The 14,252-nt window shown below is 42.4% G+C and overlaps 1 protein-coding gene across 2 annotated transcripts in view; it reads left to right on the top strand.

Annotated features, from left to right (window-relative positions):
- PRR5L (proline rich 5 like) overlaps positions 1 to 14,252 on the top strand; it is a 115,316-nt gene that overhangs the window by 78,385 nt on the left and 22,679 nt on the right. For both annotated transcript variants that reach the window (XM_073604188.1, XM_073604189.1), the window contains exon 7: positions 11,844 to 11,984. In XM_073604188.1, the coding sequence (XP_073460289.1) occupies positions 11,844 to 11,984 (141 nt within the window). The remainder of the gene's footprint in view (positions 1 to 11,843; positions 11,985 to 14,252) is intronic.

Genomic DNA, 14,252 nt, shown 5'->3' with positions numbered 1-14,252 from the left:
GTAGGTAAAATATAAAACCATATTTTATATTTACTCCAAAGACATGCTGGTAGGTTAATTGGCTTCTGTCCCAAAAAAAAAAAAAAAAATTGGCCCTAGTATATGAATGTGAGTTGGGGACCTTGGATTGGGGGCTCCTTGAAGGTAGGGACCGATGTGAGTGTGCGATGTATGTGTGCAGCGCTGCGTAAATTGACAGCGCTATATGGGTACCTTATATAAATAATAATAGATGAGCATCTTAACCGCATGCCGATCAGCCTCAGTTGTACTGCGGCATCATTGCTCGGCTGCACGAAACGCCGTCATGTTACGTCGGTAACATAGTCGGTCACTAGGGGGCGTGTGCGTGCACCCATGGAGCCGATGCGAGTGCCCAGCGGTCGCGATCACCGCCGGGCTCCCGTGATCGCTCGGGGCACACCGAGAACCGAGATCTGTGTGTGTAAACATACAGTTTACGGTCCTCTGAGGGGAAAACAGACAGATCGTCTGTTCATACAGAGTTTGATCAGTTTTCAGAAGAGAGCGATCTGAAGTCCGCTCTCTGCTGACGTCACTAAGTTCAGTCCAGGCACCGCCTCATCCTGACTTTGGAAGTCTGGATCCGCCAGCTGCTTGGACTGATGCCAATCTTAGCCTCTCAGCGAGCCGCTGAGAGGCTGAGACGGCCACTCCCCGCCTCTCCACAGCTCAGCGTACCTGTGAGCGTGGAGGATCAAAGCAGGAGAGCTGCTGACCCCCAAACCCATACTTCTCCTTTAAGGCCAGTTTCACACTGGGACGGTGGGTGCGTCTGCTATTTTTAGCTGCGCTTTATCATCGTTTTAGCGGCGGTATTCGGTCGCGGCCAAAAAGGGGTTAAAACTGCCCGCAAAGCGCCGGTCCATCAGCGCTATGCCAGCGGTATAGCCGCGGTGCCCCATTGATTCAATGGGCAGGAACGGTGTATACACCGCTCCTTCACAGCTCAAAAGATGCTGCTAGCAGGACTTTTTTCAGCGTCCTACCAGAGCACCGCTTCAGTGTGAAAGCCCTGAGGCTTTCACACTGGAGACACAGCAGCGGCTGTTTCAGGTCGGTTTGCAGGCACTTTTTTTAGCGCAATAGCACCTGCAAAACGACCCAGTGTGAAAGGGGTCTTAATAAGACGGCGTCTATTGCACATTAAACCCCAAAACCTCCTAATACAGCTAGTTCAGCCAGGAATTGGCTGTTTACCCCAACCAACTCTATACAGTCCCTGTACAATGGCGATTAGACATCAGAACAAGGTAGAATCAAAGTTCTCATCGTAATACAGTTATAGCAGCGTTGCCATCTATGGAATGCAGAAATAAATGCGCTATCATAGAGTTGTGTGCGCTCAGCTGCATTGCAGTAATTTTTATGTGTTGCTGAATAGAAGATCTATGGGATTGTTACATTTGTACAAATGGCTGCACACTACAAGGATGCAATGCACTAGCAGATGTCCATTGTGAGACGCTCTGAACTCAAACAAAGGCTGATTCTGTGGATTTGGTGTCTCTTGTTAAACAGTTTGATTGTTCCATTTGTATCAATCGGCTACATGTTACAAGAACATAGAACTATGGTTGGCTATTGTGGACAGAATGGAACTATATCCCCCTTTTTTTCAATTAATGCAAAGCAGCTGAGCCCAAACAACTGATGACGTATCTATTCCTGCGTTCCATGGATTATACCGCCGATATAGCTGTGTTATGACAAGACCTTAATTTTATCATATCCCGATGCTTGGTTGCCTATAGTACAGGGACTAATAAGGATCTGGTTGGGTAAAAACAACAGATACCTGGCTGAAATATCTATGTTAGGAAGTTTGAGGTTCATTGTGCTACAGTATAGATCAGTGTTTCTCAACCTTTTTATAGTCAAGGCACCCCCTAAAATTATGGACAGTCTCGAGGCACCCCATTCTAAAATGTAAAAAACTATTCTAATACTTTTACATAATACGTCAACATCCACACACATAGGACACCCAACGTTGGAGGTGATTTATTCTTCTAAATGCAATACACTTTTGTACACTGGTACTGACTAGTATTCCAATGTTTCTCCTCTCCTTCAGTTTTTCTCCATCACTCAGCTAATGTGACCCCAGCGCTGATGGAGAGGGGCAGGGGAGGGTTTACTGGTTGTTAGGATGCCGGAATTAGAAGGTAGTAATGCTGCACAATGAAAACCTGTGGCTTTGTCTAACTAAAAGGCAAGCTTTATCCACACGTCGGCTTGTATACAATTTTGGGGCAATTTGTAGGCATTTTGCCTAGGCACCCCTGAGGAGACCTCAAGGCACCCCAGGGTGCCCGTGCGCCCTGATTGAAAAAGCCTGGTATACAACCCCTGGCAAAAATTATGGAATCACCAGTCCCTGAGGATGTTCCTTCAGTTGTTGTAGAAAAAAAGCAGATCACAGACATGGCCAAAAACTAAAGGCATTTCAAATGGCAACTTTCTGACTTTAAGAAACACTAAAAGAAATCAAGAAAAAATTGTGGTGGCCAATAACAGTTAGATTTATAGAACAAGCACGGGGAATAAATGATGGAATCGCTCAACTCTGAGGAAAAAATTATGGAATCATGAAAAACAAACAAACAAAATAACACACCAACACATCACTAGTACTTTGCTGCACCACCTCTGGCTTTTATAACTGCTTGCAGTCTCTGAGGCATTGACTTAATGAGTGATAAACAGTACTCTTCATCAATCTGGCTCCAGCCTTCTCTGATTGCTGTTGCCAAATCATCTTTGCAGGTTGGAGCCTTGTCATGGACCATTTTCTTTAACTTCCACCACAGATTTTCAATTGGATTGAGATCCGGACTGTTTGCAGGCCATGACATTGACCTTATGTGTCTTTCTTCAAGGAATTTTTTCACAGTTTTTTGCTCTATGGCAAGATGCATTATCATCTTGATAAATTATTTCATCATCCCCAAACATCCTTTCAATAGATGGGATAAGAAAAGTGTCCAAAATTTCAATGTAAACCTGTGCATTTATTGAAGATTTAATGACAGCCATCTCCCCAGTGCCTTTACCTGACATGCAGCCTCATATCATAATTGACTGTGGAAATTTGCATGTTTTCAGTCGTCTGCATAAATCTCATTGGAACGGCACCAAACAAAAGTTCCAGCATCATCACCTTGCCCAATGCAGATTTGAGATTCATCACTGAATATGACTTTCATCCAATCATCCACAGTCCACGATTGCCTTTCCTTAGCCCATTGTAACCTTGTTTTTTTGTGTTTAGGTGTTAGAGATGGCTTTCTTTTAGCTTTTCTGTATGTAAATCCCATTTCCTTTAAGCGGTTTCTTACAGTTCGGTCACAGATGTTGACTCCAGTTTCCTCCCATTTGTTCCTCATTTGTTTTGTTGTACATTTTCTGTTTTCAAGGCATATTGCTTTAAGTTTTCTGTCTTGACACTTTGATGTCTTCTTTGGTCTACCAGTATGCTTGCCTTTAACCACCTTCCCATGTTGTTTGTATTTGGTCCATGTTTTAGACACAGCCGACTGTGAACAACCAACATCTTGTGCAACACTGCGTGATGATTTACCCTCTTTACCTACATACTAACAAGCAGATTTAATCTGATACAGGCGTTAGTGTTTGTAATGAAAATTTACAGGGTGATTCCATAATTTTTTCCTCAGAATTGAGTGATTCCATAATTTATTCCCTGTGCTTGTTCTATAAATCTAACTGTTACTGGCCACCACAATTATTTTTCTTGATTTCTTTTAGTGTTTCTTAAAGCCAGAAAGTTGCCATTTGAAATGCCTTTAGTTTTTGGCCATGTCTGTGATCTGCTTTTTTTCTACAACAATAAACAACTGAAGGAACATCCTCAGGGACTGGTGATTTCCATAATTTTTGCCAGGGGTTGTAGACAAAAGCATTAGTATAGATAAAAGCATTTAAAAAAAAATAACAATCGTGTCTTACTAGCTCTGGTTTTGCACAGAGTAGCCCCGATCCTCCTCTTTTGGTATCCCCCCTCATCTCTCCTGCAGAGTGCCCCCAAAGCAAGCTGCGTGCTCTGGGGGCACTCGTGTGTGCTCGGTCCTGAGCTGGCTGTATGTCCATTGACACACAGGGAACAGCTCGGCCCCCTGTTCTCTCCTCACTGGCTGTGACTGACAGCAGCAGAAGACAATGGCTCCTGCCTCTCTGTCCAATGGGGCAAGAGAGAGTCCGAGAGAGACGCTGTTCTCATGCACATCGCTGGATTGAGACCAGGCTCAGTTAAGTATAAGAGGTAGCGGGGGAAGGCGCTGCATGCAGAAGGTGTGTTTTTTTTTTTTTTTTTTTTTTTTACCTTAATGCACCTTGTACTTTTTAATAACCACTTTAAGGGCCAATTTAGGCCTTATGCCCTCATAGTTACAAAGTTGGTCTTGTTGAAAAAAGACACAAGTCCATTTAGTTCAACCAATAGCATAATATAAATAAACAGAAAACCTCCATATACACAACCATAAACACACAGTTGTTCCAGAGATAGGTAAACATCTCCACTAAAGCATGGTCCAATTTGCTTCAGTGAGAGAAAAATACATTCCTTCCTGATCACCCAAGAGTCAATCAGATATTCCCTGAATCAACAGACCCTGGTGTTATCTATAAATAAATATTAATATCCAGTTAGATTGTGTGCATCTAGGAATGCATCCAGCTCCTTTTTTTTTTTTAAACAATCTTCCGAGTTGGCCAAAACTAGCTCTTGAGAAAGATCTACTGAGTTGGCCAGAACTTGTTCCTTGAGAACATTCTACTGTGTTGGCTAGAACTAGTTCCTTGACAGTTCACAGCTCTTACTGTGAAGAAGCCTTTCCATATATCTGGAGGTTAAATCTCTTTTCCTCCAGACGTAAAGAGTGCCCCTTTGTCCTCTGTAATGACCTGAAAGTGATAACTCTACACCAGGGGTATCAAACTGGTGGCCCTCCAGCTGTTGTCCTATCATGCCTCTGCCTCAGGGAGTCATGCTTGTGCTTTGCAATGCCTCAAGGGACTTGTAGTTTCGCAACAGCTGGAGGGCCGCCAGTTTGAGACCCCTGATCTACACCAAGCTCACTACAGTATATAGATCACCCTTATTTTATAGGCACCAGCAAGAGCCCAATGGATTCCTGTGGCTGGATTCACAGGTGGTTGTGGACAGTTGAGTCTGCTCAGCTTGTACAAAGCAATGACATGCTGACATTGGCTGACGCAATCGTACATGTAGCAATTACCTGCGATTAGGAACAGATGATCAGTCCTGGACACAACTGTCCACAACCACTTGTGAATTCAGGGGCAGGAATCTGCTGAATTCTTGTCACAGCTGGCAATAAAAATACCGTGTCCATGAGGTCAGTTGTGTTTTTATCTCAATGCACCAAACACACGTCTGACTTTCCCCTGTTAAAAACAGTGCATGTTTCCATCTCTGTGCTGCAGTGAGGTGCATTTTTAAAAAATACATTTTTTTTTCTGTGTTTTAATGTGTTTTGAGGCCCTTAGAAGTCAAGGGTAATGCATCAAAATACAGGTCACGTTTTGACAACAGGCACTCACAAGGGTTAGTCAATGGCTGTTCACTCTATCCACTCCAACTTCTAACTTTTAAAAATGCATTGGAAACGTGCAATAATCCATGTCAATAATGCATGTCAAATCACAAAGGAAATGTAGGTTGACGCATGACAACACACCTGCCTGACACTCCAAAAAAAAGCAGCTCCTAATAGCCGCTAATATGCATTTGTGAGATGAGATTTTTGCATATTATTTTATATAGAATTAAAAAATAATTGTGTAATTTTATATTTTATATTTATTTCTGAGGTTCTTTATACCATTTTTCTCTTTTCTGTATATACACTGAGCAAAATTATAAACGCAACACTTTTGTGTTTGCCCCTATTTATCATGAGCTGAACTTAAAGATCTACACCTTTTTCTATGTACACAAAAGGCCTATTTCTCTCAAATATTGTTCAAAAATCTGTCTAAATTTGTGTTAGTGAGCACTTCTCCTTTGCCGAGATAATCCATCTACCTTACAGGTGTGGCATATCATAATGCTGATTGGACAGCATGATTATTGCACAGGTGTGCCTTAGGCTGGCTGGAGTGTGCAGTTGGCATGCTGACTGCAGGACCAGAGCTGTTGCCCTTGAATTGAATGTTCATTTCTCTACCATAAGCCATCTCCAAAGGTGTTTCGAAGAATTTGGCAGTACATCCAACTGGCCTCACAACCTCAGACCACGTGTAACCACACCAGCCCAGGACCTCCACATCCAGCATCTTCACCTCCAAGATCATCTGAGACCAGCCACCAGGACAGCTGCTGCAACAATTGGTTTGCATAACCAAAGAATTTCTGCACAAACTGTCATAAACCGTCTCAGGGAAGCTCATCTGCATGGTCGTCGTCCTCATTGGGGTCTCAAACTGACTTCAGTTCATCGTCGTAACCGACTTGAGTGGACAAATGCTCACATTCAATGGTGGTGGGGTTATGGTATGGGCAGGCGTACGCTTTGGGCATTGAACACAGGTGCATTTTATTGATGGCATTTTGAATGTACAGAGATACTGTGAGGCCCATTGTTGTGCCATTCATCCACGACCATCACCTCATGTTGCAGCACGACAATGCACGGCCCCATGTTGCAAGGATCTGTACACAATTCCTGGAAGCTGAAAACTTCCCAGTTCTTACATGGCCAACATACTCACCGGACATGCTCTGGATTGGCGTATACGACCACGTGTTCCAGTTCCTGTCAAAATCCAGCAACTTCACACAGCCATTGAAGAGGAATGGACCAACATTTCACAGGCCACAATCAACAACCTGATCAACTCTATGTGAAGGAGATGTGCTGCACTGCGTGAGGCAAATGGTGGTCAGACCAGATAGTGACTGGTTTTTGGACCCCCCCAGACCATTTTAGAGTGGCCTTTTATTGTGGCCAGTCTAAGGCACACCTGTGCCTCAATCGTGCTGTCTAATCAGAATCTTGATATGCCACACCTGTGAGGTGGATGGATTATCTCGGCAAAGGAGGAGTGCTCACTAACACAGATCGAGACAGATTTGTGAACAATGTTTGAGAGAAATAGTCCTTTTGTGTACATAAAAAAAGTCGTAGATCTTTAAGTTCAGCTCATGATAAATAGGGGCAAACACAAAAGTGTTGCGTTTATAATTTTGCTCAGTGTAATATATATTTTTGGTTTAATGGAACCAACACCAATTTGGAGTAGGTAACGTGCCCACAAAACTGCCCATTTGTTTACCGGTCTTGGCTATTCTTCTTCTTCTTCTTCTCAGGAAATATAAAACTCTCTCAGAGAATTAATAATGCTCAGCATCCTGTTAGCCTCGCCCAATACATTGCAGTGCAATCCCGGGACGTGGGACAACAGGAAGAATATTTTTTGTTTATAGAACAGTCCTCCTAAATCTTTTTACCCAGAGCAGGGGTCTCAAACTGGCGGCCCTCCAGCTGTTGGAAAACTACAAGTCCCATCATGCTTGTAACTGTCAGCCTTGCAATGCCTTGTGGGACTTGTAGTTTCTCAACAGCTGGAGGGCCGCCAGTTTGAGGCCCCTGACCCAGAGGAACCCTTTAAAATAGTTTCAAGTCTTAGGGAACCCTGTAAAAATGGCTCCCTCGGGGGTCGATGAGAAAGGAAGAATGCCACCCTTACAGACAGATAAAAACCCTGCCATGTAGCGCTGGACCTGGATCTAATGGGAGTTAAACCAAATACAGCTCAAGGGACCCATTCTAACCTAAGGTTTCCACGAAGCCCTAGCTGAGAATGTCTGCTATAGAGAGACCTTAGTCAAATGTAACCTGTTCACTCTGAGTTTTTCTCTTTTAGACCATTTCATTCAAATCCAGTAAATGAGGACCAGATTCCAAATGCGTTATAGGCATTATACTAAGGCTTTATTTACCCTCTGCATTTTAGTGTGATGAGTTAAAAAGAATCCTGCTTGCTGCATCTTTGGAGTGGTTTCCATCAAAATGCACTTTCCATAGGGATGAATGAGATGAGGTGTGAATTTAACCTAAAGTAGGCCATAGATGATACGATTTTCTTTGGAAGGAAAGAAAATCACTTGATTCCCTCACTAACATAGACAGTGTTGATGGCAGAATGCCTCCCTCATCGCTATTGTGTTCTGCTGGTGGGTGGGGGGCACAGGGAGCCTTCCTATAGCCGCCAGCAGTAATTGAATGTAAAAATCCGACAGACTGGATCGACTTCAGCACAACCAGCCTGCCCATAGATGGATTGAATCTCGGTCGGTCCCTGCTAAACTGGCCAAGATTCAATCCATCTATGGCTGGCATTACAGACTTTTTTTGAGATGGGAATGAGGGACACCTATTGACAAAAGTATATAGGCATAGGTCACACAATTATTAGGTAAACACACAAGTGCTTTTTTTACCACTACTATAAATTTATACTGGCTTTGAAAATTAACAAATACAGCCATTTAGAATTTCTGAGGAAAGGTTTAGCACTGGGAAACACTTTTTGATCGATAAATAGTGCATTTTATATACAATTAAATAGATCAGACCAAAATGAGGCACAAATGAGGAGGAAAGAGGGACAGAGGGACTTTGCTCCAAATGAGGGACAGTCCCTCAAAATCAGGGAGATCAGGAGCTATGATAGTATCACAAGTTGGAATGGTGTACTCCAATGTTTCTCAACTCCAGTCCTCAAGTACCTCCAACAGGTCATGTTTCAGGATTTCCCTCAGATGAAACGGTTGTGGTAATTACTAATGCCAGCCATACACGGTTCGAATTTCGAAAGCATTTTCTTTCGAAAAATCGTATGAAAGAATTTTCGTATGAATTTCGCACCATTAGTGGCCTGCAACAACGGCTGATTTTCATGCGGCAATCAAATTTGAGGAATCGCACATGTTGGAAATTTTTTGAAAAACGAACGATTTTCTAATCAATGATGGGAGAATCGTGCGAGAAATGTAATAAGAAAATAAAATTTACGGAGAGAAAAGAAGATTCCCGCCCACGAAAATTCTTTTCTGTAGCAACATGAGGTGAAATTGAAGGCTTGGTCGGCCGAATTTCGAAAATCAATGGTGGCATCATCGGATCACAAAAAAACTAACTTTCTGATTTTGAAAAGAAAATTAGTTTGAAATTCGACTATGTATGGTCTGCTTAAGGCAGTGAAACTGATCAAATCACCTGTGCAAAATAATGGAGAGCCTGAAAACATGACCTTTTGGGGGTACTTGAGGACTGGAATTGAGAAAAATTGGTGTACTCAACCTGTCTCGGCACAACAAAGTGATATGTTGTTGGGTACATTCTCTAGCAATAAATATCCAGTGTTTCCTTGTCTTTTTTTTTTTTTAACTTTAACTGCTGTGTCTACTCCATATAAATTTTGGGCCTCACCCTTTTGTCATCTACCAACATCTATGGGTTCCGAAAAGCAATGGTTAATGGAACTACAGGAGTTAAGATCACATAATAACTGAGAGCGGGTAGAAGTTGCCCTCATTAAGACCTATATATATGGAGATTGAAGTTATTAATTAACGTTACACCAAATTTTCCTTTTGTGGTTTCACTAAATTGCTGTATTATGTCTCGGGTGTATTAATGATTAGCAGCTGTCGTAAACACTATTGCCTCTAGGGGACCAGAATTCTTAATAGGGTAGAGAATGTAGAAATGTAAAATGAAAGCCTAGACTGAATCAGTGATTATCGGCATGTAACAACTAGAACCTGTGAATTACTAATTAGTTCCAGTAAAAATGGCAAAACGTCTACTCTGTTTACTTTTAATCACCTAATCCAGTTTATCAGTTGTAGATTTCCACTGTGTTTCTATGACATTGTGTATTATGCAACCTTCCTCTAATGCTCCAGTGTTTGTGGGCTAGGCTGTGATGGGCTCGGAGGAAGAGTAGTATTGTGGTTAAATGTCTTATTTACAGGGTTATGTCGCTGGAGGCTGCTTGGGGCACACAGGAGTCCTGCCTGGGTGCCAATTGTTGCATGAAGTTCTTGGACTGAGAACCGGACTGTTGGGTTGACTATAAACACAAAGTGCTGTTTTGGTAATGCTGGCTTCTTCAGACATAGGGGTCAGTACAGATAGTAGTGCAACCAAGGTGAGGTGCACCAGATGATGCATGAGGAGACTGGCCATTGAGTACCACCAATGTCCACCTCACAGAGGTGCATGAGACAAGCATGTATATTTTGGGGTAGCTTTGTATTTGCATGCCATCGGCAAGGGATCAAGAATGGGAAGACATTGCCAAGAGCTCTAAAAAGTGTGAGCAGTCATGTACTATAGTAGGCCATAAATGGATAGAATTTTCCAACTAAAAAAGAAGGCTTAGAAAAATTTGTACAAAATTCTCAGAACATTCGAAAGATTTTGTTTGCTTTTAACATTTGATTTTTGGAATGAATGGACTTTACTAAACAAAAACCACATAACACTGTTAGAAATGTGTTCTTTCGAGAAGAATTTTCCTTCCTGCTCCTTCAAATTTTCTCGTGACTGTGGTCAAAAAAGAACATCCATTTGAAGCACTATGATTAGAAAAAAGAATAACCTTTTTTAGAACTTTATTTTCCCAAGAATTTTCTTTTGAAATTCTACCCATCTATGGCCAGCTTATGCCACAGCCCCTAGGAAGAAGTTGTTCTGCAAGTCCAATGAGGCTGAACAAATTTGACAATGACTCTACTATGACAGAATATTTTGAAGGTGAAGGATCCTGCCCATTCAGCCAAAGTTAAAATGGACTTCTGTTGGATCATGTGCAGTGTACATTGATATCTTCAGTGGGTTTCCATCCCAGTTGCATTTTCTTTGGAGGTCCAGGCTGTTTTTCTGTAACATTCTGCCTATGCATGACTGTGGCCATTGAGCACCACCACCGTTCACCGAAAAGAGGTTGGGTTAGTCCTCAAGAGACAAGCATGTGTATTCTGGTGTCCCCTGGATTGTCTGGCATTGGCAAGGGATCAAGAATGGGCAGACCTTCCCAATAGTTTTAAAACTGTAAGTAGTCATGTACTATGCCACAACCCCCAGGAACAAGTTGTTCTTCAAGTCCAATGAGGGTGGGCAAACCTGACAATAACTCTATGATGGAATATTGTGAATGTGAAAGATCCTACCCATTCCACTGAAGTTGGAGCTGGCCTTTATTGGATCATATGCAGTGTGCATTGCCATCTTCAGTGGGTTCTATGCCAGTTTCAGGGGTTTAGTGAACTGCATTTTCTTTAGAGGTCCAGGCTACCTATGCACATATGTTGCCTTGCCTGTTCAAGATTTGTTTGTATATACACTAACCAAATTTTGGTTCTGATCTTTAATGGACTTGGATACCAAGGCCAATGTGTATAGTATCCTTCTTAAAACATACTAGTTGCCTAGATCTCATGCTGGTCTGTTGGGTTTATTACTTGGATACTGTCCTGGAAGAAGTATACAGATCAAGTGTTCTGCCTTCACTGTGGTTTTCTAATTTTTATGCTCATTCCAGATCAGAAAATAATAATGGCAGATGCAGCAAAGCAAATAGTATTCTTAGAAGGATATGAAGAATATCAACTACAGTATTTTTCTCAATGCAGATTTCTTTGAATATTTTTTTTTTTTACTGCAGCGAACTGTAATCTGATTGGCTCTGACATTTTGCATATCACCTTGTGACCCCTTGTGGTTCTTTGCAATAAGACTGGTATGCTTGTGCTTGTCTTCCAGGGCCAGGAGCTCACTATCCGTCAAATTGCTCTGCTCGGCTTTAGGGACTTGGTCTTATTAAAGGTGAACCTGGACAAAACACTACCTCTGATGCAGTCCCGGATCCCACCGCCCATCCTGCAGATGCTGCTGGTCCTTCAGGTAGGAGTTGAAAGATGGTGATGGGACGTAACAGTATGGTTATCCATTCCAGGGCTCAGTGACTTTTGATAAAAAATTGTTTAACATTATGGGGCTATATATGTTGACACTGAAAAAATATTTTTATTTTGAAACATGCCACATTTAAATTTTTTAAAATGGTAAAAATTTGGGAAAAATTTGTAGTTACGGTAAATAGTATGAAGCGTGCAAAACAGAAAATATTTTCTCGCTGGTAACGAATAAGTCCTTCCTTTAGCAGCCAAGTTGCACATTTTTGAATGGCTTCCCATTGCATCTTCATGTCAGCAAACTGCAGCTCTGAATTAAATTAAAAAAAAAAAGGTGCAGGTGTTTTTCATTCACTTTGTTCATTGGCAACACATTAAAAAGAATGGGGGATGTCTTTGCAACACATGAGAGTAGAAAGAGGTGTGTGTGTGTGTGTATATGTGTATATGTATATATATATATACATACACACAGGGTTGCAAAGCAGGGATTGCCTATCATATTTCCAAATAAAGTATACAGATGACTACTTACAAATATAAATAGGAAGTATAATAATCTAAACATGGCACCTTTTTTCATTTTAGATACATTGTGGGTGGGTTAAGCCTCCTGTTAGGTTTTTTTTTGGCCATCTGCATCTCTTTTGGGAGTCTTCCCTTCACTTGCTGTCCTGTAGACTCAAGGATATCTTTCCAATGTGGGGGGGGGGGGTTGCCACAGGTGCAAGTGTCCCTATTGGATGATTTCCCCATTATCCCTGTTCTGGTGGCCACCCGCATTTTTAGAATCTCACTTTTCATTTATGGTGGCATGGGGTATCAGGACAATTAAAGAGGGTAAATCTCTCTAACAGGGATACAGACAGCATTAAAAAACCTGACAGGCCTACCTACCTCTCTTGGCCTCTAACCTCTTGACTCCCCTTACCCCCTAGTCTACCCTGGCTTTTCATTACTTCTCCACCTGCTGGGTGCACAACCCCTTTTCCGTTTGCACCACCCTCCTGCCTAACCATCCCTTGGTTTCTGCTTGGTCCTTCCTATGTTAAATTTATATAGGATGTAAACTATACCACTATATTGATATTGCAGAGCCCAGGGGAGACCCTGTTATTGTTGGAAACCTCCCTAGGACCCTCTGGCCATCACGGCCTCTGTTGCCGTTATGGAGGTTTTCTTTTCTTTTTTTATTTACATATCTTGTCTTTTTTGCCTTCTTTTGCAAACTAACCATTGTTATAGTTGACAAAGCTAGCCCCTGCGCCAGTGGAACTTTTGCATTTTATCTTCTTGTAATCGCCAAATACATACTATTGAAACAGGAAAAAAAACTGACAGGCGTTCTAACCCCTCTCCACTCTTTCTATACTGTATCTATTTCAGGCCTTTGTGAGCTAGATTTCCCCTCACTTCCCAATGACAAAGGTTTTACTAGATAGGAGGTGAGGGACAATCCATAACAGGGACACAGACAACAATAAAAAGCTGAAAGGGGTTCTAGTCCTTCCACTATCCAAAATTTGGCTTTACATACATTTTAAATGAGAACTCAGAATGAGCACCCAATGCCAGTACACTTGTGTGGGCAGGGCTCATCACACAATGTGGTGACCCATGCGAAAGTGCTTGCTAATGCCCGGGAAATAGGGATGGGGCAGCGGACATGAGATTATTCGCATTAAGGCAGCACCCTATCTTAGAAGTGAGCCGTCCTCCTCGTACATTTCCATTTTACACATTAAGCTCTTTACTCTGAAGCGCTCTTCCCATGTCACTGTTCACTACCTCTTCTGAATGCAGCATTTTGAGGGGGCATCACAGAGCCTGTGCCCTGCTCTACCAGCACAGCCTTGTTTGGCATCTCACTCTCAGTGACAATGTGAGGATCCCGCCATTCACTCAGCGCAGAACTCTGTTTGTGAAACAAACTTTACACTTTAGAGGATCCACTTCTTACTATCCCATTCTTCCCATACCTTCAGGCTAGGTGCATGGGTTCTCTGTGCCACAATGTTGGTGCCAAGTGTGGAGAACTAGTCGCTGGGGAGGGAGTCAGCTCACCGACCCCCTAGTTACCAGGGTTACCGTCGCCAGGCCAAGTACTAACTCCCCATGGCTGGCTGCAATAACACTCTTCACCACTCCATTGATTGCTCATGTCAACGGCATGTTAGCTAAGTCTACCGCCAACTCTTTTCCACACACAACCCTTGTATCGTGGCCCTCCTTCCTCTCCATCATTCTCCTTTTTTGT

The sequence above is a fragment of the Aquarana catesbeiana genome, linkage group LG11 (genome assembly GCF_042186555.1).
Source record: "Aquarana catesbeiana isolate 2022-GZ linkage group LG11, ASM4218655v1, whole genome shotgun sequence".
NCBI classification, from domain to species: Eukaryota; Metazoa; Chordata; class Amphibia; order Anura; family Ranidae; genus Aquarana; species Aquarana catesbeiana.
This window is presented reverse-complemented; position numbering and strand designations above follow the sequence as displayed.